At 49.9% G+C, this 26851-nt stretch overlaps 10 protein-coding genes across 10 annotated transcripts; 4 read left to right on the plus strand and 6 right to left on the minus strand.

Annotated features, from left to right (window-relative positions):
• Positions 1–92: 92 nt before the first annotated feature.
• On the minus strand, positions 93–1656 carry ALT_8480 (elongation factor 1-alpha; the record flags this gene model as incomplete). Its single annotated transcript, XM_089600427.1, has 4 exons — positions 93–176; positions 231–1255; positions 1309–1577; positions 1652–1656. 4 exons carry the CDS (start codon positions 1654–1656, stop codon positions 93–95), a joined length of 1383 nt encoding a protein of 460 aa, XP_089455320.1.
• Positions 1657–3103: 1447 nt separating this feature from the next.
• ALT_8481 (DNA-directed RNA polymerase III core subunit RPC11) lies at positions 3104–3600 on the minus strand (the record flags this gene model as incomplete). The annotated part of the gene is made up of 3 exons (XM_033557029.2): positions 3104–3139; positions 3208–3302; positions 3384–3600. The coding sequence occupies 3 exons, from the start codon at positions 3598–3600 to the stop codon at positions 3104–3106; spliced, it is 348 nt and encodes a 115-aa protein (XP_033412920.2).
• A 775-nt stretch (positions 3601–4375) lies between these two features.
• ALT_8482 (ankyrin repeat-containing protein ANK1) lies at positions 4376–5013 on the plus strand (the record flags this gene model as incomplete). Its single annotated transcript, XM_033557030.1, has 3 exons — positions 4376–4387; positions 4437–4614; positions 4688–5013. 3 exons carry the CDS (start codon positions 4376–4378, stop codon positions 5011–5013), a joined length of 516 nt encoding a protein of 171 aa, XP_033412921.1.
• Positions 5014–5526: 513 nt separating this feature from the next.
• On the minus strand, positions 5527–6678 carry ALT_8483 (MAGE domain-containing protein; the record flags this gene model as incomplete). Its single annotated transcript, XM_033557031.1, has 3 exons — positions 5527–6155; positions 6215–6590; positions 6652–6678. 3 exons carry the CDS (start codon positions 6676–6678, stop codon positions 5527–5529), a joined length of 1032 nt encoding a protein of 343 aa, XP_033412922.1.
• A 747-nt stretch (positions 6679–7425) lies between these two features.
• Positions 7426–11682, minus strand: ALT_8484 (60S ribosomal protein L27-A; the record flags this gene model as incomplete). The annotated part of the gene is made up of 4 exons (XM_089600428.1): positions 7426–7914; positions 7992–8071; positions 11089–11530; positions 11629–11682. 4 exons carry the CDS (start codon positions 11680–11682, stop codon positions 7426–7428), a joined length of 1065 nt encoding a protein of 354 aa, XP_089455321.1.
• An 879-nt stretch (positions 11683–12561) lies between these two features.
• ALT_8485 (uncharacterized protein) lies at positions 12562–19069 on the plus strand (the record flags this gene model as incomplete). The annotated part of the gene is made up of 2 exons (XM_033557034.2): positions 12562–12632; positions 12700–19069. The coding sequence occupies 2 exons, from the start codon at positions 12562–12564 to the stop codon at positions 19067–19069; spliced, it is 6441 nt and encodes a 2146-aa protein (XP_033412925.2).
• Positions 19070–19878: 809 nt separating this feature from the next.
• On the plus strand, positions 19879–21137 carry ALT_8486 (TLC domain-containing protein; the record flags this gene model as incomplete). Its single annotated transcript, XM_033557035.1, has 2 exons — positions 19879–20358; positions 20454–21137. The coding sequence occupies 2 exons, from the start codon at positions 19879–19881 to the stop codon at positions 21135–21137; spliced, it is 1164 nt and encodes a 387-aa protein (XP_033412926.1).
• A 426-nt stretch (positions 21138–21563) lies between these two features.
• On the minus strand, positions 21564–23222 carry ALT_8487 (SWIB/MDM2 domain-containing protein; the record flags this gene model as incomplete). Its single annotated transcript, XM_033557036.2, has 3 exons — positions 21564–22088; positions 22144–23063; positions 23141–23222. 3 exons carry the CDS (start codon positions 23220–23222, stop codon positions 21564–21566), a joined length of 1527 nt encoding a protein of 508 aa, XP_033412927.2.
• A 423-nt stretch (positions 23223–23645) lies between these two features.
• Positions 23646–24985, minus strand: ALT_8488 (proteasome regulatory particle lid subunit RPN6; the record flags this gene model as incomplete). The annotated part of the gene is made up of 2 exons (XM_033557037.1): positions 23646–24652; positions 24715–24985. The coding sequence occupies 2 exons, from the start codon at positions 24983–24985 to the stop codon at positions 23646–23648; spliced, it is 1278 nt and encodes a 425-aa protein (XP_033412928.1).
• Positions 24986–25343: 358 nt separating this feature from the next.
• ALT_8489 (rRNA-processing protein SOF1) lies at positions 25344–26803 on the plus strand (the record flags this gene model as incomplete). Its single annotated transcript, XM_033557038.1, has 3 exons — positions 25344–25346; positions 25405–26384; positions 26443–26803. 3 exons carry the CDS (start codon positions 25344–25346, stop codon positions 26801–26803), a joined length of 1344 nt encoding a protein of 447 aa, XP_033412929.1.
• Positions 26804–26851: the final 48 nt, after the last annotated feature.

Consider the following 26851-nt stretch of genomic DNA (forward strand, 5'->3'; position numbering starts at 1 on the left):
ATTCACTCTAATTCCATTTTAATCGTAAAAAAGGTCATTTCATGACATCTCATAGAAGATTGTTCAAGGAAAAGTTTTCACTCTCCAGCCCTCTATTTCTTGGTGGCCTTCTGGGCGGCCTTGGTGACCTTACCGGCACCAGCGGCGGACTTCTCGACGGACTTGACGACACCGACCTGAAGAAATTGTCAGTTTCAAATCTAATGGAGTAGGGTAAAAGGAGTGCATACTGCAACTGTCTGACGCATGTCACGGACGGCGAAACGACCAAGAGGGGGGTAGTCGGTGAAGGACTCGACACACATGGGCTTGGAAGGAATCATCTTGACGATGGCGGCATCACCGGACTTGATGAACTTGGGGTTGTTCTCAACAGACTTGCCGGTACGGCGGTCAATCTTCTCAAGCAGCTCAGCGAACTTGCAAGCAATGTGGGCAGTGTGGCAGTCGAGGACGGGGGCGTAACCAGCGCCGACCTGACCGGGGTGGTTGAGGACGATGACCTGGGCGTTGAAGGAGGCAGCACCCATAGGGGGGTCGTTCTTGGAGTCACCGCAGACGTTACCACGGCGGACTTCCTTGACGGAAACGTTCTTGACGTTGAAACCGACGTTGTCACCGGGGACACCCTCCTGGAGCTGCTGGTGGTGCATCTCGACGGACTTGACTTCAGTGGTGACGTTGGCGGGGGCGAAGGTGACGACCATGCCGGGCTTGATGACACCAGTCTCGACACGGCCGACGGGAACCGTTCCGATACCAGAGATCTTGTAGACATCCTGGAGGGGCAGACGGAGGGGCTTGTTGGAGGGACGGACGGGGGGCTCAATGGCGTCGATGGCCTCGATGAGGGTCTTACCAGTGACCTTGCCGGCCTTGGTCTCCTTCTCCCATCCCTTGTACCAGGGGCAGTTGGGGGAGGGCTCAAGCATGTTGTCACCGTTGAAGCCGGAGATGGGGACGAAGGGAACGGCCTTGGGGTTGTAGCCGACCTTCTTGATGAAGTTGGAGGTTTCCTTGACAATTTCGTTGTAACGATCCTCGGACCACTTGCAGGTGTCCATCTTGTTGAGGGCAACGATGAGCTGCTTGACACCGAGGGTGAAAGCAAGCAGAGCGTGCTCACGGGTCTGGCCATCCTTGGAGATACCAGCCTCGAACTCACCAGTACCGGAGGCAATGATGAGGATAGCGCAGTCAGCCTGGGAGGTACCAGTGATCATGTTCTTGATGAAGTCACGGTGACCGGGGGCATCTGAGATAGTGTTAGCTACAGTATCACAACACATCGGGACGAGTCAAGCTTACCAATGACAGTGACCTCATACTTGGGAGTCTGGAACTTCCAGAGGGCAATGTCGATGGTGATACCACGCTCACGCTCGGACTTAAGCTTGTCAAGAACCCAGGCGTACTTGAAGGAACCCTTGCCGAGTTCGGCGGCTTCCTTCTCGAACTTCTCAATAGTACGCTGGTCGATACCACCGCACTTGTAGATCATGTGACCGGTGGTGGTCGACTTGCCGGAATCGACGTGGCCGATAACGACGATGTTGATGTGAGTCTTTTCTTCCTTACTGTAGAGAGAAGATAATAAGTTAGCCAACTCAAGTCTGATGATAGACCGACTTGGACAAGGCCTTTCACTCACCCCATTTTGACGGTTAGGTTTGAACCTTGTAGTTCTTTGTAAGATACTAGAGAAGTTCTGTGAAAATTGCTCAGGTACTACGGCTAGTATGCGTAGAGGTACTGAGCGAAGATGTTAGTTGGGAAGATGAAAGAAAGAAGAGGACGGAATAGGAAGAAGGGGAAGATATACGTACTGAAGCGGACGAGGAGGGAAGAGAAGAAAAATTTTGTGGGAGGGGAGGAGGGGAAATCCTTATATGGAGGGGTCAAGCGAGACTACGACTAAGCGGCGGGCTCAAACCCTTGGCGAGCCGCTGTTATCATTGGGCATGGAGGGGTAAATGCCCCACTCTGATGGTGCGGGACCAGCGCAAAATCTTCACAGCGCGGCGGAGTGTCAGTCGGTTGGGCTGTTTCGTTCAGATTTTTCGCGCTGTTGTCTGGTGGGAGATCCTGCATTTCCTTGGTTCATGTCCTTTTGGCGCTCCGAGTCTGGATCCACTATCTTTTTTTACCAGCAAAGAAAAGGAGGGAGCGAGAAAATTTTTTCCTCCCTCGACAGTCCTTCACTGTATCTACCTATTTCCCAATGTCTATAGTGGATTTTGGACTGAAAAACTGGGCATCAACGCAGGGGGGTCCAGTATAACCTGTCTATCTACTACAACAACGTACCACACAATACGACGCAGTATATAGTCTACTACGAGCGAGGGGCTTGATTTCCATGTTTGTAACAGAACCCCGCGGCAGCTCATGGTCTCTATTTGGCTCCTAATGGGCAGCACACGGTGGCCCGGCCGAGTGGCGCCCCTCTTTGACCCACAATTAGGATTTTCACTGTAAGGTCGACATGGCAAAAAAGGAAGCCTATCTACTTAGTCTACAGACGATACATTAACAAGAAAGGAAAGAATTTTTTTTACCTCGCCACTATTGATCCTGTTGCTAGAGAGGCTGGATTGTTTGCCCCGACTCTTTCGAGTCACAACCTTTCGTAGATGCCCCTCATCAGCTATTTGGTTGAACTGAATTAGATTTGTCGGACTCCCAAAATGGTTCTCTTTTGAGTCACTCAAAAGTTGGTAGATCGCACGAAGCTACGTAATTATAGCCAATCCAGATCCAATGATTATTACCCCTCTATATGTGGCTGCTAAGGAAAAGAAAGGCGGTAAGAATTACAGAACAAGAGCAGAAAAGTAAAAAAGGTGCGGCTAATCCGAATAGTCGAGAGCCTAAATAATCAACAGCTACACATGTAGATAATCGACAATGAGGGGTATCTTTGAAGCTCCAGTCTATGAACAACAAATCCAACTGCTGCATGCAAATTAAACAACAGAAAAAAAAAAAGGTAATTTAGCGCCTTTTTCCATGCTCCATATTCGCCTCGTCATAGTCTATGAGTCAATCGAGCAGTGCGCTTAGCACAATTATTGCCGTCGTCACCCTCACTTGATGGCAATGATCAGTTTTCTCTCCACCGTGCACCGCATGTAGTACACTATCATATGCAATTAGCACTGCGCATGATGCAGCTGCCAGCATGACTGCGAAAAGGGAAACACTCACCTTGAGGAATGTAGTCATAGGTTCATCCGCACTCCGAATCTGCAGCTGGAAGAAGTATGCACGGTCGCCATTGCAATCTTCGGCGGGACACTGAGCTGTAACGCGGAACAAACACATCCGTGTTAGCCTCTTCTGCGAAACTGAAAAACCTCATCTTGCAACAATCAAGCACTTACTGGCCATGCTGTCGGCGTTCGCAAACTCTTCCTTGCCGCCAAAGACGTCTTCCACCTCCTTTTGTTTCATGGTGGTCTTCTCCTGTCTACCGTGCTTCAGCAGATGCTGATAGGGACATGTCCGGCACTCGAATCGGTTGACGCCCAGGGGATACTCTCGGGTTGGCTCGCCGCGTGAAATTGTCAGAGAATTGCCGCAATTGGGGCAAACTGGCATGGTGAGCAGCTCAAGTCAGTCTCATATCTATCTACCGAGCTGCTATTAAGCTGGCGGGGTATTAACTCACATGTCAACATCTTTCGCGCTTTTCGCTAAAGGAATCAGACAATTGGATATACTAAGCTTCAGTCGTGTAATGCAGACTATCCTGTTGCTGCGCGACAATTTCACGGCAAGGGACTAAGGTCTGCACGATAAACGAGCAGCTGCCTCAGGCGTATGCCTCTACCAAGCAACGACGTCGTTGGCGGAGAGAAAATTAATATTTGCCGCGCGGCTGTATGCAAAATGACAGGCAGCCGCCGATTGGACGCGGGGCACATGCAGCGGAACGGATAATATACCACCCGAGCGGTTATCAGGCAACACTTGTAGATAGGGAGTCTCTGGATAAGGTACCTGAGTTGATGTACCTCTCCAAAGAATTACTAGACAGACCACAAACAGCAGAATTGGAAATCTCAGGAGATTTCCATCTTCCATGACTAGATAATTCTCCTACCCTAGATTTCATTAGATCTCCGTGGATCCCAGAAACGAGCTTGTAGACCATAATTCCTTATTCCCTTTTGTCTTCTTATTTGTGGCTGTTGCTCCGATCTGCCGTAACAACCTCCTGTCAAGTCCGATTTCGTACAGCTTCCTACTCTACCCCGCATAATAACACCAGACCACACCGCAACATTTTTTGACACGGATATTCCAAATCTGAAATCGTGGCACTGGTACAAGACATTCTTTACAACTCAATTTCTATTCTGTACTCAGCAAAATGGCGGAAGAAGTGAGTGATGTTCCCAGCTATCGTGAACTAAGGAAAACTGACCAGATAGGGCGCATCACCCCGTGAACTGGTCGTCGAGGCCTGCCGCCGAGACCAGCCTCACCTGGTTGAGCAGGTCATGGAGACAATGAGCGATAAATCGAACGAAGAGGTCGCGGAGTTTTTCAACAGCGTGACAGATGCGTTGGGGAACCATGCCCTGCACATCTGTGCGATGTACGGAAGCTGTAGGTCCAGACGATCCCTCAATCCGGTGTCCGTCACCTCTTGATATAGACTAATAATAATTTATTTTAACAGACGATACAATGGACTTCCTCTTCGACATCCAATACTTCGAATGCGACCCCCTTACCCGCCTCGACAAAGACACCCCACTCCACAGCGCCGTCCGCTTCGCCAACGAAAAGGATGCCGAGCTCGGTCTCGAAATGATCAAAATGATGTGCGAAGCTGGCTGCGATCCGCGCGTACGGAACAAGCACGGCCAGAAGCCCATTGAGCTGGTCTACAACAACCAAGAAATCAAGTCCACCCTGCAGCAGGCTGAATATATTCTGGCCGAGGGGCTTCGGGACACCGGGGATAATGGGTCGGTACATGATAGTGCCAGTGACAGCGAGTAGGAGCAGATAGATCATTTGACGGCGGTGGCTGACTCTTTCCGGGTATACGACCTTATGACTATATCTCTCTATACATTTTTGGGTCAATAGACTATTTCAACTGTATACTGTTGAGCGTTCTCGTTCGTGTTGTTCATTGATGCAGCTCCTTTGATGTACGTAGATCATAGATCTCAGCCCATGAGATTACATTCAAGGTATTCTTCTCTGACCATGTACGCTGAGTATGATGAAAAAATGGAAGACAAGTAATGAAACCAGTATTAGAAGACATCAGTGCAGGTCATTTAGCAGCGATGAGGATGCGTTCAATGAGCCTTGTACCGACTAGGGTCAACATGTCGAATATATATCTGTCCGCTGAAGATACTTCCAAAAACTGCGACACCAGTAGACTATACAGACACTATAATTTCTTATTTCGTATACTTAAACAGTCAACTGAGGGTATCATATTTATCAAAGATAATAACGGTCTCACAGATAATAGGGAAAACTCGGTGCCCCTCGAACCTAACCATCACTATCGTCGTCCGCCTCGTCATCAGAACCAGCACCACGACGTCTTCGACTACGCCCTGCCTCGCCATCTTCGTCATCTCCGCTCTCGTCTTGATTATCAGCCACCCGAGCCCCAGGTCGCCTGATACCTAGACTCCGAGCCAGCCGCGACTCGAATTCCTCCATCTGCGCTCGCTCCGCAGGCGTGGAATCGTCCCCTTCAACAGCGCCCTGACGGCCGTAGACTTCCCGCACTAACCCGGCTACTCCCTGAACACCCACCTCGACCTTCCCGCGCGGCCCGACCATGTACTCGATGATTTCTTCTCCGCCGTCCATCTCCCGATTACGGATGAGATATCCCTCCTTACATAGACGCTGGAGAAACCGGTCCGTACGATCGATGGGCGTGTACGTATCAGCATTGGTACGCTTGAGGTAGCGCTCGAGTTTTTGCTCCGGCAAGGAACCGCCATTGAGCAGGATCACGGCAATTATGAAGGAATACAGCCCCGTATAGGTGCCTTCCAGGGGCGCTCTTGTCGGTGGAAGAATCTCGGGCTTTCTGTACGCAAGAGGGAGGATACTCGTAAGAATCCAGGACTTGTTTGTGGACGAGGGCCTATCGACTTTTTGGGCGGCTACTTCGGGGTCAGAACATCCTCACCATCTGGCTGTCCTTGTAACCAATGCCACGTACCTCTTCGTTGTTGGATAGTCACCTTCTCCTTCACCGGCAATTCGGCCAGTTGCATCCCAAACGTCTCTCGTAATGTCTTCTGCGCCATCTCGAAGACCATTTTGAATTGGCGGGAGCCCTGTTCCCCCAGGACTTTCGTGCTTATATCTGTCCGGCGGATCGGTTGCCGCGACAGCTCACTCGCCAGTGCTAGCCGGACCAGCTTCTTAACCATCACATCCTCAGAACTCGGGGTGCGAGCGTCGTCCGGGCCGGCATCGTCGTCGCTTTCCGAGGATGACATGCGTCTGAGACGGCGACGAGCGCTCTCTGTAGAGACCGGGCCTGCGACCGGTGTTGAAACTTCGTCATCATTGTCAGATTCGAGCTGCTGTTCCTATGATTGGGCTTTGGTTTAGTCTGACAACGGATTGGTCATGAAGTGGCAAGCGACTCACAGCTCGGCGTTTGCGAACTAGAGGCATGGCGAGGGTGCGGATGTAAAATATTGATGAACAGCGGTGGTGACGTAGATAATTCTCGGCGTACTACTCCGTAGTCAGTAAGTCATATCGCATCGCTATGCGTAATTAGACAGTTTCCTGACACAGTGAAGATTGGTCAGACGCGTTTGACGCGCCGTCACTTTGATAGTGGGACCAGGCGTGGATACCTTTCCGTTTTCTTGGCTTCCACTATTTACATATTGGAATCACATGCAAGCGTCCATAACTAAAAAAAAACCTATAAAAAAATAAATTAAAACAAGAGAAGGCGAAAAAAGCAAGGAGAGGATGAACACTGGATCTCCATACTAAACAATTGGTAAGCTGCCGTGGTTCAAATACAGCTGGGCTGACTGCATGTGTCCATTCTCAGTATAGATGCATCCTACAATGACGTATGTATCCATTGACCTTCGTCTGTTGGAATTGACAATGAAAACTGTAATGCCTTAACATGGGCACTGCAGTACGAGCAGGCGCGGATTAGCTTCAGAGCTTTGATGGTGTTCATCAGAATATATAAATATCTAATCGTGACTGATACAAACAATCCCACCAGGTGTATCCAAATGCGAACCAGAGTAACATACGAACAATGAATTAAAGAGAAGCATTTTGTCTCACGCAGGCAGAAAAGGAAACAAATGAAAGCGAAAGGAGACCACGTTCAGAAGAAAGGAGAAAAGGAAGCAGAAGTAAGAGTGACCCTCTATCACCACATGTCGCTTAGTTGGTTTTGTCATTGACGGCCTCTTTGGCCTGAGTTTTCTTCTTTTGAAGGAACGAGCTGATATAGGCCAACGATTCTTGAGATAGGATCAGACTGGTGCTGATGGCAGCCTTACTGCCTGCAACCATTCCGTCACCGCCGCACTTCTTGTATTCCGATCCAAAAGTCTCGAAGACATGGCTCTTCACGTCACCAGCCAGACGCACGGGGAAGAAGGCTGTATCGTAGATCGTTCCTTTTATCTTATCTGTGTCCTCTTTGATGATGGGGAATGACGAGTCGAGCTTCGTCAATCCTTGATCTCCGAGGTTATCTACCTGAGCAACGTAGGGCGCGACGTAGCCGTAGGGCTTCGACAGGTAGGGCAGTAAAGGTTTGGCTATGCGGACGTAGCCTTGGTCGGCATACTCCAAGGACTTCGCGGCATATTTGTTGCTTTTCAAGACGGTGATCGAATCTGAAACGACAGGGTACGAGGTAAGGTGCTACGGCACATTGTGATCAGTAACATGTTACACGGACAACTGTCAGGCAATCAAACAGGTATCTCGAGGGAACTTACATCAAGGAAGTGAGAATGGACCTTCTCGCCGTTGACAGAAGGCTCACCCATTGTTCCGTTCTGTGCGTGAGGCATAGATTCTATTAAACAAGAAATGTAAGTTAGCAAAAAGAGGATGGTCGATGTGATGGGATACAACATACCTTTAGGAAGTGAGCTGTGGAATCGTGAATGTGAGAATATATCCACCGAGGGAGGTCACGAAGTAAGAAGCTACTTAGGACGGGGGTTAGATAAAGGTAGGCGCTTGAGAGTGGTCGGAAAGTATGAGGGAGATAAGAGTGTAGGAGGATGACTATATAGATTACAGGAGCGGAATTGGAAATGGGAGGAACTTCAGCACATGTCAATCAATCAGTTTAAACTACCTCTCCTGTATTTATAGAGTTAGTATTATTTGCCATCGCCCGATACTAAAATCAGTCATGGTATGGTAGATAGGTGTTGTACGGAGTAGTAGTTTCCTTGTCGATTTCTTCGCCCATTCTATAGTAGGTACCTATTTTATCCTATTATTTTCCTGATGCAGCAGTAGGAGCTTGAACTTTGCATGTGATAGCGGGCCCTGTTTGCTGAAAGCAGGTGCCAAGGAGGGGCTCCCGTTGGTGAAAGTGTATAACCTCATTATCAACGCTCCTACCGTCATCGTCGTATCATCGGAAGAGGGCCTGGAACCCCCGGTAGCTTTCCGTCCAGAAGTCCGAACCCGAGAATTTCATCTTAAATCATTCGTGTCTCTGTGCCCGATAATCTGCATCTAATTTGACAGGGGAGGGCAAAACACTGTTAGAAACGTTCCGGACAAGGGGGTCCTCGACGTTCAGTCCTCTCTGCCACCCGCTTTTGCTTTTCCAAGGATCGAATCATTGGGCCGAAGCGTTAAGCATGTTGTTCAATCCATATGTACACTGAAACATGATAAAAAACCTGGATTACTAGTTCCTGTGCCTTGGCCTTCGTTATCAGTACTCCGCGGTGTGGCAAAGGCGCTTGGAACTCTAGACATTTGCAAAAGGGTCAAAGATGAGAATTAGGTACCTTCCATCCATATATTGCATATCAATAGACAATAAGTACCTTGGCGTTTGCCAAAGAGTTCATATCAACTGTCTCTTTAGTTACGTGTAATGAGTCCGTCCATTGGGAACACTAGGTACGTAAGGTTTGACGGTTTGCAGCATGTGATAGTGGGTCAATTGCTGAAAGGATGGGAGATGAGGCCCAGTAGTAGGCTCATTAGTGCTATCAAGTCCCAATAGAGCTAACAAATATAATAGAGCATGGGATAGGTACTTAGTCGAAGAACTAAGACACCATCATATAGTCATATCCCTTCTGCATAACCGTGGTAATGCATCATTCACTATTGTTCTTCACTGAACTAGTTTATACGAGGAGTTAATCAATAACGAACAGAAGACACCGGATTTCTTTGCGTCTCATCAGGTTCTTTAGAGGGAACAACAAATGTAGCGCCCTCTTCTTCGAAAAGATTCTCTGCAAAGACAAGAACTGTGATTCGTTACGTCTGATTCGACTAGCCTGCCAGACGATTTGATTGATTCATTCCCGTCTGCAAAGTTCTTTTAGCTCGGTTCATCGGTCGGCCTGAGCGTCAATCAGCATTTTCTTTCTGTTGCGTCAAACCAGTCCATCGAAATGCTTGAGAAGACAAGGTGCTGTTGTCAACCGTTGTCGTGCTCCGTACTTTTTGTTGCGCCTCCTCGGTCATAAACAATTGTATAGAAATACGTCCTGGTGCTGTTCCTGAACCCTGCTCTGTTAACAGTCCAGTAGCCGCAAATGCTTGTGCTGCGACGTTCAGAAGACTATTGTACGGCCTATCTAAACAGTGGAGTGGTATTGGCGACCAAAGCCAATGTTTCAATATAGTTAATTCGGTCAAAGGCAAACATTGCGAATCTTGTTGAGCCGTGGTGTGTTTCCTGACCAATCGATATATATAATCAGCCATCCATATGCATACGATGCAAATCGACAAGAAGCTGAGTGGCGAGCCTAAAGAGATTCATCTATCATGTAAATAGAATCTACAGGTACTGAACGATGTTCTTGCGTTACTGGTATGTTGATATTGTTATTGAGTATTGCCTCAAATATGGTGGCATGGCATGTATGAAGGTGAAGCCGTTATCTCCAAACACATCCAACCGACATGCATGGGATTAAAATCGCCTCAAGTGGACCCCACTCGCAACACTAGACAACCTTGGATGATTGTCGCAAAAAAGAGCAAATGTACCCGACATGGGTCAGAATGTACCATCGCAGCTTAGTTTGCGTGGACTCGGAAAGACTTCGACATGGATTAGAAACCGCCAAATACAGCCCGTACGACTAGAGAGCTCTGTGCCGCAGATCATATCCTTCGAGCGGTATGCGCCTACTGTTACTGAGCGGCAAGGGTAGCTGTATCCTCGGATCTTGAGGCTTGTCTCTACTGTGTTTCCGAGGCGTGGCAACTGATACTGAAATCGATTTGCTGAGAGCGTTGAAATCACGAGAGATTGACCCAGGGCTTGGTTCAACTAAGGTTAACGAGGTTCCGATCAATATCTGGGCTGATAGATCGTCAGGGTCTGGCGCGGGAATTCGGAATGTACAATATTGGAAGGACCACTGCTGACACATGAAGCCGAGTCGAGTGTCTAACAGTCTTCGTTCGCAGCGGTAAACAATTAGAATATCTGTTAGTGAACCTGCGTAATGAACCGAGAACTCAAGTATCGAGACATTGAGACAACAGAAGAGAATTGAATTTGTTCATATTTTCATTTCAGGACGGGCGCCAGCTCTGGATGGCCGCCCTCATAAAAGAAACATGGCCAAGTCTTGGACCTGTGCATCGATACATTCCAAGTTCCGCATCCAGCTATGGTATACTTCGTTTGATGCCATGCTCATGAACCGAATGTTCTCGATGCCCTTTTTTCTTCCCTCCGTTTGCCTCATCTAGAACCTTGCGCGCTCAAACGACAAAACGCCCCAAAATACCCCGTTTAGAAACCTGTGGAGAGATAATGATCAGCACACAACTCTCTCACTGCAAGTAACGATAAGCAAGGATTGCACGTACGCAGAGGAGTGAAGAACCATCTGTTCTTGCCGCTGGTGTATCTGTCCTCGAGGGCCTTCTTGACGGTCTTCTTGGCGTCCTCGCGTGTGGAGACTTCCTTGAAGGTCTCCTGGCTGACGGCACCCTTGAGACCCTCAAGCTCAAGAGTGTAACGGGTGGGCATCAAGTGGTTGTAGTTGACGACCTTGATGAAAGGCTTGATGCGGCTGCGCTTCTCGACCATCTTCTTGCCCATGCGGCGGGTGACCTTGAGGGGGTAGCGCTCGATACCGGCGACGATGGCGTAGGGGAAGGGGTGCGCCTTGGAGCCAGTGTCGTTAGGCTGGACAATGACGACCTGTGATTTCGCGAAAAGGTCCCTTGTCAGCACATCCTTCTCATTAAGTCCAATTGATCCAATCCCAAATCGATCTCTCTTCCTCAATTCGTCCAGAACATCTCCCTTTCTTCCTCTCAAAATCAACCATCGAAAAGTTTCGAACCAGATCCTTCATCCAAATTTTCGCTAGAACACGTAGGAAAAGAAAAGGCTTGTCGTACCTTCTTACCGGCGTAACGGCCACGGGTGATGATGGCCACACGGCCCACTTTCATGACTATTTCACCATCCGGTCAGTATGAACTGATATTCAAATAATTGAGACCTCGAGATGAGACGGCATTCAACTAACACTTCATGGTGAGCGGAGCGCAAGGGTCGATGGGGTTGTTGTCGATTGTGCTTCGGTCGTGTTATCGAAAGTCTCCCGCGTTCGACGTTCTTTTTTTCGCTTGAGAGTAGTGCACGGCAGGGCTCAGGGCAAGATGGAACAATTGTGTGCCCCGATTCCATTGGCCAGCTTACCGACCAGCCGCAGCTAGACTGTTTTGGGGATATTTCCCCAAAAGGACTAGCTCCCGCTCTTCCCGGACAAACCTCTCACCGCCGGCAGATGGACCGTCGTCATGCTTTGTTTACTAGACAACGGCAAAGGCGCTGGTTGCTATGAAGGCGGGCAACGGAGCTTTGATGTGTACAGCGCAGATTGGGCCGGGACTATGATCGATGCCCCATGAGCTACCGTTGTTTCTCACCACCAGCGCCAACTCCACTTCCATGTTTTCTTTATTCTGCTGCTTAAAAAGTGGTTGATTATCTCCTCGTCGCAACGTATCTAGATTTTAGGGTTGCTCCGCTGTGTGCCTTCAAGCCCATCGCACGTTGCATTGTCCCTTTGTCTTCATTGTTTACCCTGCTGTTTCCGTTCTTCTTGCAGCAAGCGCAGTTATTGATTTTGATCTTGCTTCCTTAACTTCCTGCTTATTGTTCTTACGATCTGATATGTCCTTACGACCTTACATTTGACGATCAACCCTTCGCACATTCCGAGCAATTCTCATTCTAATACACATCTCATTTCTTGCAATCCTCTACGAAGATACCCACTTAACCCACTCATCCCACTTATCACAAGTTACCTCTGACGCTGCGCTATGCCGTCGTCTCATACTCGCGATGCTTCCCGTGACCGGGAGCTGGTTCTCAGACACCAGTCGGTGCCCATGTGAGTCACTCTTTTTGAAAGTGCGAGGCGAATTGCTTGCAATCGACAGCTAATCTTGGTAATGAAGGTGGGATAGCTCGGATCCCGAACGGGCACCTCCGCCGCTGCCATTGAACCCAAGTTCTACCAGTCCTGCGACAAAAGGCAATGTCTCACCAAATATTCAAGCTGTGGCAGCGAATTTTGCGGAGAAGATAAGAGAAAACGTACCCAGCCCGTACACAACGAACCCAATGCCATCAAAGTCTTCGCCAGAAAAGTCGCTCATCAAAGGGCAATTTCACAAGCGGATGCAATCTTTGCAGAACGCAGACACCAGGTCTGAGTTTCTGAACTACCTAGAGAGTAGGTCACCGGAAAGACCTCTACGAGCATCAATTATGGATTCCACAACTCGACCAGAAGAAAAGAGCCCAACGAAGTCAACAGTTTCCTCGGACAGAGATTCAGACAAGGATGCCCCGAACCTGGTAATCTCAAATCGGTACCTCTCCAAACCTATTCTCGGAGAGAGCACCCCACCATCTGCCACGATGTTGGCTCTTCAGAATATGCAGCTGCCTGATGAGGGCGAACCTCAGCCTAAGCATGGTGAATCCAACCCTTTTACAACACCGAAACGTCCAAGCGTCCACAGTCTCGAAACCTTGTCTACCCAAATCATCAGTCTCACGGACATTGCCAGCAATCTCCAACGTGAGATGGCGCAACTAAGCCGACGAAGCAAAGACAATGCCACCGACTTGATCAGTCTTAAAGCCGCCACCAACGCTCGAGACGAAGATATTAGGAAAAGTCTCCGCGACCTGTCCTCAAGTCTGGCTGCAAAGCTCCTAGACCCTGATACTGCCACAAGGTGGGATTTCAGTTCTCTCCTAGGTTCTGACCAGAATATTAACAACAGGGAATCGGATAGTTCTCCTCGTTCTTCGAGGAAGAGTTTTTCTGCGCAACGGATGCCCAGTCCTAACCCCTTCGCTGCAGCAATGGAACGTGAACTATGCGTGTCCCCTACTCCCATATCTGACGGATCAGCCAGCATAGCATTGCTGGAGAAAGTCCTGCGAGAAATGGCCACCAAGGAAGGCCAAGAGAAGCTCCTGGACCTCGTTGACGAGATGAAGTCACGGCCCTTGGAAGACTCTTCCGACAGACAATCGGACAGCACTATCGTAAAGATGCTGGAAGAAATCCTCAATCTGGTGAAAGAGGGCTCGGAAAGCAAAGCCTTGGTCCGCTCAAGGGCTGTTCCGCCGCAGAGGAGCGCCAGTTTCCATGCTACTGATTCCAAGGCTATGGATCCCGAACAAGCATATGGACCGGACATGGAAATCATCCAGAACGAAAGTGGTCCTGTCGCCGAACGCCCAAACCAGCAGCTAGACAATTCCATCGCGGAGGAAATGCTGGCAATAATGCAGCGCGTAAAGACCAGTGTCATTGAAGGCGGTGGGATGACCAATGAAGTCAAAGCGCTGGTCCGAGAATTGCGAGGTCAAGTTTTGGGCATGGGACGAGACCTTGCCCGAAAACTTGAGGAAATAGAGAATATTCGCTCTGCAGGGGACGACGAACCCAAGGCGCCCAGCAAAGACGAGATCGCTGCTATCGTCGAGCAAAGCCTTCAAGAGCTGAAGAACCAACTATCACACATTATGAATGAGCATAGACAACATGCCTCAGCGTTGTCGGAGTTTCGATCAGCAATGGATGGCGCCGAGATCTATTCCATTGTGAAGAGAGTCGTTGAAGAGCACGCCATGTCCCACCCCCCTCAGGAACCCGGTCTTCAGAGAGACGAGATACTGGAAACGGTCAGGGAAGCTTGGGAGACGTACAAGCCCGAAATTGAACTTCAGAATTTTGGTCTTGAACGCGACGAGATTCTAGAGTGCTTGAGCGAAGGCCTCAAGGCATACCAGCCGCAGCATGAACAAGCTGTGACTTATGATCAAGTTTTGGCCGCTGTTCAGGCAGGAGTTCAGAGTTTCGAGCAACCTTCAACAGTTACCAAAGACGAAATCGCCCAGACCATCCGCGAATGTCTGGAAGAACACACTCAGCAGACTGCCGATCGGCACCTCCGTCACGATGACCTGGCTGCTGTACGGGACGAGATACTTCAGGCAGTCACCGAATCATTTGCCTCCCAAAGCGCTCTGACCAGAGAAAGTTTAGATTCGGGTCTTGGCCGCGATGAGATATTGACTGCCCTGTCGGAAGGGCTGGAGACCCATTTCAACGCGGCCAAAGGAACAGAGCCAGTCCACATCACGAAGGACGATGTCGTCAACGCGATAAATGATGCGTTTGCTGCCCAAAACTCAGCCATTAGTACGAAGGTTGAGCCAGATATCTCGCGGGAAGAAATCTTGGCCGCAATTGCAGAGGGCCTGGAGAACCAAAATTCGATGATTAGGGAGATTGAGCTCAATAAGGAGGATTTAATGGAGGCGATATCGGCCGGCCTTCAAGAGGCCCTGAGCTCAGTGAATCTCAACGCCGGGGAGCAGGCTTTGGAACGTTTTCAGGAGCTTGTCCAGGAAATCAAAGACAATGTCCAACTGCAGGCTCCTGTCGGCGAGAAAGACACTGAGCAGGTGCTTGAAGCAATCAAGGACGTCCTAGCTGCTGTGAAACAAGAGGTCGAAGGATACGCTGCAACTGCCGTGGAAGCTTCCGGCAAACATGAAATTATGGACACGGTCAAGGAAGGATTCCGATTGCTCCACGCCGACATGGAAAAGACCATCGCGGATGCTGCCCTAGCCAACAGCCGAGGGGGTAATCCGGACACTCCAGAACTTCTTGATGCTATGGAGAAGGAATTTGAGCACCTTCGGCAAACCTTGAGCTCTCTCCTTATTCACACCAATGTCTCCAGCGACAAAGACGAGATCCTCGACGCCATTCGCGATGCATCGGAAAACCAGAAGGCCCCAAGCGTAGACGACATTACCAAAGTCATCAAGGAAGAGTTCGATAGTATTCGTGAGACTATGACCACGAGCCTTGTTCCCGCACAGCCCATGTCCGACAAGGACGAGATCGTCGCGGCTCTCCGTGAAAGCCTCGAAGCGTTTCGTGAAGAGAACAACCAACCTAAAGATAGCGGAGACAGTGTGTCATTCTCAACTGGTGAAGTCATTGAGGTCCTCAATGATGGCGTGGCTACCATTCGAGGTGACCTGTCCAAACTTCTTCACAGGCCTGAGCTGGTTGATCATTCCGAACTTCTCGATACCCTGAAAGAAGGACTTAGCAGCCTGAAGGCAGATGTAGAATCATTGCGTCAGTCACAGGATGAGTCAAGGGAGCCTGAAGCTACCCGCGGCGGGGAATTGATGCTTGCAAATGAGCCGAATATCAGCAGCGACATCGAAGCCCTCAAAACCCTCATCACCGAGCTACAGGTCAAGGTCGATGCCATAGAGTCTGCTCCGCGTGCACCGGAACCATCGGAAGATGCCCTGAAAAAAGAGCATCTGGACGAGATAATCGCCGGCCTACACGAACTCCAAAGCTCCGTAGCCGGTATTGTAGCTCGGGAAAATCCGGTGGATGACTCGACAGCGAAGAAGGAGGATACAGACGCCATTGAAACGCTACTGCGAAACACAAAATCCCAGCTTGATGAGTTAAAATTTCCAGCCCTAGACGAAATCGCTAAGGCGGAGCAGCTGGGTAGCCTCGAGGTCATCGTCCACGAGACAAAGGAAGCGATCACTGAACTTTCTGCTCGCCTAGAAACCGAAGGGCCAACCAAATCAGAGATTGGTACTCTGGAGACTCTTTTGAAGGATATGTGGATCGCTTTCGATGAGCTCAAGAGCAAAGGCTCGGAAGGTGAACCTGATGCTGAAAAGCTTGTCAAATCGGATTTGCAAACAGTGGAAGCCATGATATTCGAGGTAAAGACTCAGGTGGAAGAACTGAAGCTTCCTGACATTGAGACACTGCCAACAAAGACCGACATCCAGGATCTGTCAATGCTTGTGACTGACTTCAGAGAGAAAGTAGAAGCCGAAAACGAGTTGACAGCGCAAGGATTCGAAGCCAGAAAGGTCGAACACGCTGGGCTTGCAGAGAAGATCGATGAGGCGAGGGCCGTGGTCGAAGGACTTGGCGACGAGCTAAAGAGCAAGCTGGATGGCAGTTCTGAGGGACTTTCCGAGCTCAAGCAACTCTTGGAAGGCTTGGCTGCTTCTGCTGAAAGTTTTACGACCGTAGAAAGCATTCACGAACTCACAGAACTCATCAACCGGGAATTCGAGCGCGTTCGTGGTGAACAAGATGCGGGCAAGCTTGAAATGGAGGAACGTGACGCCGCTGCCCTGGTCAAACATGATGAGGTTCGAGCAGCTATCATTGTGGAGCTGGGTGCAAAAATTGACGAGAAACTCGGCGAAGTCATGGCCAAGTATGATGAAGTCCACACTTCAATCGGCTCGAAGTTCACTGAGACCGAGGAACGAGACAACGCGCACCTGGAAGCTATCACAACCACCAAGGCCCTTGCCGAAGACATAAAGCTCGTCATTGGTGCCATGGGCGATAGCGTCAACGAAACGTGTGAACGCATCAGCTTGGACACAAAGACTTTTTTCGAGAAGGTCGGCGAGTCCTACACCAAGATAGAGGAGATGCACAACGAGGTGAAGACGCACCACGAGCAAGCTCGGTCCGACTTTGAACGAGCAGTCGCTGCCACCGATCGCGTGGAGAGCCAGCTGCATGAGTTCCATCCGCAGGTCTTGGAGTCGATACAGGAAATTCTCTCCATCGTCGGAAAGCACTACGATCATTCTCAGAAAGCGACGGAGGATATCAAGATGGATCTTTCCATTCTTCCTTCTACAATTCCACCAATGCTTCCAGCTCTTCCACCACCTGAGCCGGAGAAGTACGATGACACTCAGGTCCGCGAGAAACTCGACAGCCTCTTGGAACATGCAAAGAACGACAATGTGCAAGAGGTTCGCGACAAACTAGACAGCCTTTTGGAACATGCAAAGAACGACAAGGTGCAAGAGGCTCTCGATATTCTTGTTGAACGCGTGACCAACAATCAAGTACATGAGAAGCTTGACCAATTGCTCAGTCAGACTACGAGTACCAATGCTCAAGTTTACGACAAGCTGAATGAGCTGCTCGACCATGCCACGAACACTAACGGGCCAGTTCATGAAAAGCTAGATACTCTTCTTGGCCACGCGACAAACACTGACCAGTCAGTTACTCAGATGATGAAATTAGATGAGATGCATAAGGACATCATGGAGACCTCACGCAAGATGAACGAGATGTTTGCAGCTCAATCCGCCCTTGTGGCGGAGGATACAGAGCGCAGACGCCGGGAGGCCGAGGAAGCTGCAATTGCGCTGGAGAGAAGAAATGCGCAAAAAGAGCAGGTGGAAGCCGAAATCATCACTCTCAATGAAGAGAAGGACTCTCTTCTGAGTATAATCAATACACTGAAATCCGAAAAGGAAGAACTCGTCAAACAAAACACCAAGCTTAGCAAGGAGCTATCTAGCTTGGAGATGGCTCTTGAGCTCCGTCACGAGGAGATGCAGGTCATGGAGGACCGTGCTGATACTCTCGAGAAACGAATTCTGGAAGGCGTCCTTGATCATGCTCGCACGGTTCTCCTCAGCCGCCCAAGGGGTCTACAAAGCTTGAACATGAAGAAGGCGCGTGGCTCTCGTTCCCGAGGACCCAGTGCCAGCAGTACCACTAGCACTGCCAAAGACTCCCGGAGTATCATTGGGAGCAGTGTTGGCATTGCATTGAAAAAGCGAACATCGGCTTCACCTCAGTTGGGGTCGAACACTCCATCCAATACAAACAAGGAGCGAAGGATACTCAGCTTGAGCAATGTCACTGGCAATCGCGGCGTACCTGATCGATATGCGAGCTCGGGCTGTGGCTTTACAAATCTGAAGCGGAGTCATTCCGTGAAGTCCAACTACTCCTTGCGAAAAGCCTCATGGGGCGGTCGAAGCTCGGTAGCTAACAAGGAGAACGAGAGTTTCCCAGAGGAAGACGAGAATCAGAGCGGAGAAGAAAGTGATGCTGGTACTGAACGTAGGACCAGTTACACTGGAACATACACGGACAGCATGATGTACGGAACTGAGAGTGTCGTCTCCACCGATCGTCGAGTGAGCGCGGCCAGTTCCACGAACATGTCCGCTGCAGCCCCACGGTCCATTGTGGAAGACCCCAAAGATGGTGAACAACAAGAGGAGGAGCAAGGAACGGCGGACCAGGAGGAGGACGATGGTCAGACGACCAAGGGGAATGAGTCGGCGGATGATCAGCTGGAAGGAGAGCCGGACGAAGACGAGGAGGATCTCGAGTCAACAAAAATGATACTCTATGGACAGCACAGTGACAGTGGACTCGGTGCTGAGATTGCAAGCGCAGCGGGTTAACTGGCTGCTCACTTGACCAGTCCCGCGACACTGGCTGCCTTGTCTCGGTGAAAGAGTTTACTCACCAGCGTGTCTTACGTGGGGGGAAGAGCGCTTATGTTTGCTAGATGACCTAACTCTTTGGACACTGCAACTTGGAGTCGCTTTTGATGTAGTCGTTCCTTTGCTTTTCTTTTGTCCTTTCCTTTGTTAGACATTCCTGATGTCTATTCAATATCTACAAGACCCTGTACGAGAAGAGAGATGACAGATGCATGTTTACCCTCAGTAAATAGTTATGACGACTGGTTCAATGAACTAAAATACCTTACTTTAAGCCACGTCAATTTCCTTCTACAAGCCGCAAATGTTAGCATTACTGTAGTAACATTTAAAAGAGCCCATGGAGCCTTTGGTGCCTCAGGCAGTCCCTGACCAACATGGTCACCTGATGTACCAACTGATGCTCCTTACGATGAGTCAGCATTCCCAACACTTCTGCCCCAACTATGAACAGCCTGACGAATCAGGCACCACAAGGCACGCGACCAACCGAGGCGCTGGTTGTATGGCTTTGCCTACATAATAATTATGCCATCCCCTCAGCTTTGCCCACTGCTGCTGCTTCTCCTACATCATGGCTGATCTCGAGTTGGCCTGACCAACATCTACTTCTTATTTAGAATCTCCTTTCCTTCTTCACTCAGGACCTGTATCGCCAGCTCAGTTTTAGTTCCCCTGATAGGGATTGGATTTAGCGAGTCCTCATCAGCTGGTCTGAGTCGGCAGGCAGACAGCAAAAACTCCCCAACTGGGGTCTATAGGTCGGCATGATAGACCCTATTCCACCGCCTCCAAGGTGGCTTCGAGACTTGGTAGAACCGTGGGCCGTATACCTTAACATCCCGGCCGTAACCGACCATGTCCATGAGATCATCGCCGCCTTCGCCTTCTACCAGTTCATCCATTCATACCTATCGCCGTGGTTGTCTCCGCGGCTATTCCCTCGCCATTACCCGAACCTCAATAAGCGAACCAAGCTCAACTGGGATGTCCATGTTGTGTCCTTGATACAAAGCGTTTTGATCAATGCGGTAGCTCTATGGGTGATGTTTACAGACAATGAGCGAAAGTCGATGAGTACCGCGGAGCGGGTTTATGGATACTCGGGGGCTTGCGCGTTCATATCGGCACTGGCGGCGGGCTACTTCATCTATGATCTGTACGTGAGTACTGTCTATATGAAGATTTTTGGCATCGGAATGCTTTTCCATGCTGTCAGTGCCCTGTGGGTTTTCAGTCTTGGCTTTGTGAGTGTCTCGTTATTTCTTTCCTTGCCCGCATCTTGAACGCTTCCTTATAGGGGCTGGTTTCGAAGCCGTAATGGGAAACTAATACACTGCAGAGGCCCTTTCTCCACTTCTACTCTCCGGTCTTTATCCTTTACGAGCTTTCCAGCCCCTTCCTCAACATCCACTGGTTCTTGGATAAAGTCAACATGACCGGTAGCAAACTGCAATGGTATAACGGCATGCTCCTGCTCATCGTGTTCTTCTGCTGCCGTCTCATATGGGGCACATGGCAATCGGTCACGGTGTACAAGGACATGTGGTATGCCCTTAAGCAGACCTGGTCCGCATCAGATTCCGCCGCGCTTAACCCTGTCGACATCACTGCGGACGTTTTCCAGATCAGGGATGGGTCCATGTGCGTCAATGAAGCCTGTGCGAGGGCTCAGGCAGAGATCTCCAAGTTCTCCAAATACACCGCCGGCGGTGTGCCGACCTGGCTGGTTGCGACGTACGTTGTCTCAAATCTCGTCCTCAATGGGCTCAACTACTACTGGTTCACCAAGATGATTGATGCGGTTGTCAAACGCTTCCGCGCGCCTGCGCCGGCGGGTAAGACGAAGGAAGAGGAGCTCAAGCAGGATGTCGTTATTGAGGCTGCTACCAAGCTGGAACAGGAGGAGGGAGCTTTCACCACTGGCGATTTGGCTAGCGAGAAGATTGCTTCTGCCGTCGATGTAGGACCGAGCGAGGAGTTGCGGAAGAGGAGTCCTAACGTGCCCACCGCAGCCCGCTCCTAATCTTTTTGACTTGTAGATAGCCCAGAGGGGGCATTTCTGCCGAGGATCGTGAGTCGTCATTGCTAGTAATTGGGTTAACTGTTTACTGTCTGTTGGCTTTCCTTGTTTAAAGTTTGCATTGCTCAATGCAGCGGGAGGTATCTCGATTTGGTATGAGATTAATAAATTGTTATATTCAAATCACTTTAGCCGCATTGATCAGCGTATTTTTGCACCGTCTTAGTTATTCAGCTCATGACACTCGATGTGCTTGATTTGATCCCCTTTATTAACCTTACACAATCCGAAGACAGTCTGAACCATTAGTTCTATGAATAGGCATAATCACAAATAGAAGAACTCGAGAAAAGAAACCATCCCGACCAAACACCAAGAACGCGCCTCCTTCGACAGGCAAGGGATAATAGGAACGAATAACACCCTAACCTATCGTGCTGCTGCTGCCTCCGGTTTGGCAAGCATGTATCGCACAGCCTCCCTGGCCACCTGCGTATCCCAAACACTCTCGGCCCCTCCTCTCCTGAATTCCGGCCCGCTGCCATCCTCGCCGCCGCCGCGGGTTGCCTCGCCAAGGATGGTTTCCAAATCTCTGCGCTGAGAGTTGACCCAGCGCCGCAAGAAGGTGGCAGGGTCTTTACTTAGAGCGGTGTAGAAGGAGTGCTTGGCTCTCGAATGTGTTAGAGCTTGGACAATAAGCGCCAGCTGATCATCAAGAGCAGCAATTTGGCGCAATCCCGCTGTATATTGCGGGTTCTGGGTCAGGGCAAGCATTTTGGCGCGCAGAGGGTCCTCCACTGCGACCTGAATGTCGTAGACCGTTGGCGTAGGGTCCTTGTGGAAATCCTCGTCGACGCGAACCGTGTAAGGAAGCTTGATCGGGTCAAGTGGGCTAGTGTGTGGCCCGATGCTTTCGGGAATCTGAGGGAAAAACATCTGGTCTCGTCCGAAGATCTATAGAGTCAATTAGCATAATTTCTCTTCGGAATTGTTGAAGTATAAGACATACCGCTCGTAAGCGATGATCACATCGTACTAGTCGCTTTTCCTCATCCTCTTGAAGTCCCATCGCTCGAATGTAGTCCCAGATACCTAGGACGATACCGCTTCGAGTTTCTTCTTCAACATCAAGCACCTCGGCCAGCTCCTTGCTTAACTTGTATCGTTCAGGGGCCTCGTCTCTGACTAAACTGATGGTGACGTTTAGATTCTCCTGAGACGCACGAGAGAACTGCAGGGAATCAAAATCCGCGGTTGGGGGAAGAGTGACAGCATTTGCCGGTAGCTGCGGCTTCGTCCAGCTAATAGTCTTGGTCTCCTCCGGATTCGAAGACGGAGACTTGTCAAAATCAATAGTGATCGACTTGAAGAACTGCGAAAACCGCTGCTTTGGTCGTTTAGGAGCAGGTTTCTTCGCCTTCTCCGCATCTTGTCCATCGTGCTCCATAGCATCTCCGTTCTCCTCGGCGTTCTCGCCTTCGTCTTCGCTGTCATCGGGCGCAGTAGGGTCGGTGTCATCATCCAGAAGCCGTCCCTCGATTCTCACTTTATAGCGACCGGAGCCAGGATTGCTTCCTGGGGCTGCTCCGTTCTGGTCTGCACCGGTCTGCCATGGCTGATTTTCCACAGTATTGGAAATCCAAATGCGCATTGTCCGATATTTCTTGACGGTCTTGCTGATCGAATCCTGAATATCCAGCCTCTTACGCACAATGGAGGCATCCAATCGCTTCTCTAGATCACGAAGGCTCTTGTATTGTTGTACTCCTTCCCCGATGATCACGTCCTCGATGCCATCTGGGATATTCTTGTCGGTGGGCTTCCGACTGCGACGCTGAACGGCGTCGTTAGGATGCGGCATGTTGCGCTGAGGAGGGATGTACTGAGGCGGAACTGCGTGCTGTGGTATCGGTACAGGCATAGCAGGACCTACTTGAATCAACCCGTGTTAGGAGACAGTCTTGATTTAAGGTTTGCCGGAATCAAGGGAGATGGGGCAAACCTACCTGGTGCTGGGGGCCCGCGACGAGGCGTGGCAGGAGACCGTTGGGCGGCTTGCGGGAAGCCACGGGCATAGTTGGGCTGCATATTCATTGGTATATCGAAAGGGCGATACCAAATGCAGATAGCGCACTTCGAACGCAGTTGTTTTGAAATGAATGGAAGGATATCTGGATGGGCATGGATGCCTTTGGTGGTACTGTCTCCGATGCGAAAGTCGCGATCCTTTTGCCGCGATCGCGCTATACCCTTTTTGGTCAGTTCCGTAGGCAAGTAGGTAACGTAATTATCCCTCCAGCGCGAGCAGCGCTATATCAATACTTCTTACCTGGATGCGGCTACAATCGTTGGAGAAGAAGCTGAAAATGGCCATTGGCCATATCCAATCAGGTCTAAATACTACAAGCGCAACTACAGAAAGACCCTCCAAGCAGGGGTCATCTATCCCAAAATCATGCTTCAATGCTATCATTTCCCAGAGATCACATTAAGAAGTAAAGATCAGGACGATCACTCCAGCAGTGATGCCTGGTTAGTGTACAGTCCCTCCACCACATTGCTAAGCTTCTCAATTGTTTCCAGAGCTGCATCGTACGCCTGGTCACGCTCCGTCTCGTCGTAGACAATCAGGCAGCCAGCACCTTGATCCAAGACTCCGACGATTACCTTGTCCAGGATCATCTGGGAAAGCTTCCTCTCCACCTGTTGGGTGTCCAGGCCAACCATCTTCGCAATGTGGTCTAGCTCAACCCGGCTAAAGGGCTCAATGACCTTGATCAGATTCTGTTCCAGCATGGCGTCGTACAATCTCCGGAGATGGTTACGGATGAAAACATCACTTCCAAGTTCGTATCTGTAGTCTGAAAGAGCCTTCTCGTATTCTTCGAGAGAGCGATTGGCATGAGCACGAGCCACGGCCTTCATGGCCTCAAGCCGTGGGCTGGCGTACTTTTGCGCTTGCTTAGAACCCAGCAAATTGGTGACATCATCCACCAGGTTCAGCATAATTTTACACAACAGCATGTACTGAAGAGCAGCCGTTGCCAAGTCACTCTCATCAAGCGAGCTGTATCCCTCGAGGGCCTCAATGAAGTAGGAAAATGCCGTAGTGAAGTCTTTGTCCTCTGCATGTAGCATTCCACTTTGCATGTCCAGCCCAGCCTGAAGATGCGGAGGTGTGTAAACCGAAGCGGCAGATGTACGAGCAGCGGTCAAGGCGGCGCGTGCCTTGGCTTGGTTACCGAGCGCATGATACACCCTTGACTCTAACAGCTGCACCTCAACCAACATGAGTTTGTCATCCATGCGCTTCAGCTCACGCAAGAGTGAATTAATGAGGGTAAGGGCATCATAGTAAGATTGCTTCTGCATGTATATAGCCACCAGCCGGGTTTCGAGGTTCTGTCGGAGGAAGGACCGTCGTTCTGAGACGGCCCAGTCGATGCAGGATTTGATGACGGCGACTTGGATGTCGAGGGTATTCGGAATCTCACTGAACAGGTCAAGCAGCTGGCGGACTAGGATGACGGGTCAGCTACTTTGAGTATTGACCCAGCTATCACCGTGGCCATCGACTCACCGAGCTTCGCAGTCTTTGCTTTGGCAAATGATGAGAAGGTATCACGACTGGTTTTGATGAGCTCTGCAATTTCCTGTGGCTTCTTCTCATCCCGGTACAACTCTCCCAGTCCAATCAGAGCATTTTCATAGTCTCTCGACGAGGTCTCAGTCGAACCTGGACCTTGAGAGAGGATGTCCTTGTAAAGACTCTCAGCTTTGGAAGCATCTTTCTTCGCGAGAGCCCGAGCTTCCTCTATCCGCGCCGCTGTTGTCGACGAAGGCGCCATCATCGAACTGGTTATCAGGGATGTAGTAGAGGGAGTCTAGGTGGTGAACGTCCGAAAGAAATATTTCAGCACTAATAACAGCTTCAATAGCCTTAGAATAGTAAAAAGTCCGATGAGAACCCGATTGGGACGGGATTGAGGATGTATTGATATCTGTTATTGATGGGTGGTTCACTGGCTATCGTCACACTTGGAGCTGGCCAGCAGCTTGGGCTGCTCTCACCGCCCGCGGCTTAACGAATCACCCGAAAAACAACCAGCAGAAAAAAAAGCATTAGGAAATTTCAATGGCCGCCCGCCAAAGCATCAACTACCACATTCTTCATTTTCATGATCTAATAGCCGGTGGTCGAAAAGCATCATGGTAAGCACCAGGGTCAAAATATATTGTCCTTTTAAATGTCTCTAATACATCTGCGCAGAAAATCAAGGCAATTTCTCGCTCCGTGGCGTCCCAGCAGGCGCCAGGGTCTGCTGTTGTTCGACAGCCCCGAAATCTGGATCCAACACAGCATCCATTCGAACGAGCTCGTGAATACACCCGTGCATTAAATGCTGTCAAGCTAGAGCGACTGTTTGCCGCGCCATTTGTGGGCCAGATGGGCGACGGTCATGTGGATGGTGTTTATACAATGGCCAAAGATCCAGGATCACTACAACGGTTTGCGAGTGGCAGTGGCGACGGTGTCGTGAAGGTTTGGGATTTGACAACACAAGGTGAAGTGTGGAACACTCAGGCACATGAAAACATTGTCAAGGGATTGTGCTGGACTCCCGAACGGAAGCTGCTGTCGTGCGCAAGCGACAAGACCATCAAACTGTGGGACCCATACAACTCTTCACCTGAAGCACCACCATTGGGAACATATCTAGGCCAAAGCGCTTTTACTGGGGTCTCGCATCACCGGAACCTGCCATACTTCGCTGCGTCGTCTTCTCAGATTTCTATCTACGATTTGTCGCGGCCGTCATCGACACCTTCCCAGGTCCTTCATTGGCCCACTAGCGTGGATACTATCACCTCGCTTGCCTTCAATCAGACAGAAACATCCATCATTGGATCAACAGCCATTGATCGATCCGTTATCATGTATGATCTTCGTACTTCGTTGCCTGTTCACAAACTTGTCCTACGTTTGGCATCGAACGCCATATCCTGGAACCCGATGGAGGCATTCAACTTCGCGGTTGCCAACGAAGATCATAATGCTTACATTTTCGATATGAGGAAAATGGATCGTGCTTTGAATGTGCTCAAGGATCACGTGGCTGCGGTCATGGATGTCGAGTTCAGCCCGACTGGCGAGGAACTCGTGACAGCTTCATATGATAAAACGGTGCGCTTGTGGAGCCGAGCTCATGGGCATTCTCGCGACATTTACCATACCAAGAGAATGCAACGGTATGTATTTCGCAAGCATCTGTTTTATTTTGCTTCCATTGCTCATTTGTTCGTACAGTGTCTTCTCTGCAAAGTTCACGCCCGACAACAAGTACATCCTTTCCGGGTCAGACGACGGCAACATTCGACTCTGGCGTGCGAACGCCTCCGACCGTAGCGGCATCAAGAGTGCCCGCCAGAGACAGAAGTTAGAATATGACCAGGCTCTAATTACCAGGTACTCGCATATGCCTGAAATCCGAAGGATCAAGCGCCAGCGTCACGTGCCAAGGACCGTCAAGAAGGCGGCAGAGATCAAGAGAGAAGAACTTGCTGCTATTAAGAGACGTGAGGAGAATGTTCGCAAGCATGCTAAGAAGGGTGCTCTGCCTCCGAGACGGAGCGAGCGTGAGAAGATGATCTTGGCAAATGAGCAATAAGCTCTGCAAGTGTGAGGACCACTCTTGATTGCCGAATTCCGAGAGTGT

This window comes from Aspergillus lentulus (genome assembly GCF_001445615.1).
Source record: "Aspergillus lentulus DNA, contig: Alt16, strain: IFM 54703, whole genome shotgun sequence".
NCBI lineage: Eukaryota > Fungi > Ascomycota > Eurotiomycetes > Eurotiales > Aspergillaceae > Aspergillus > Aspergillus lentulus.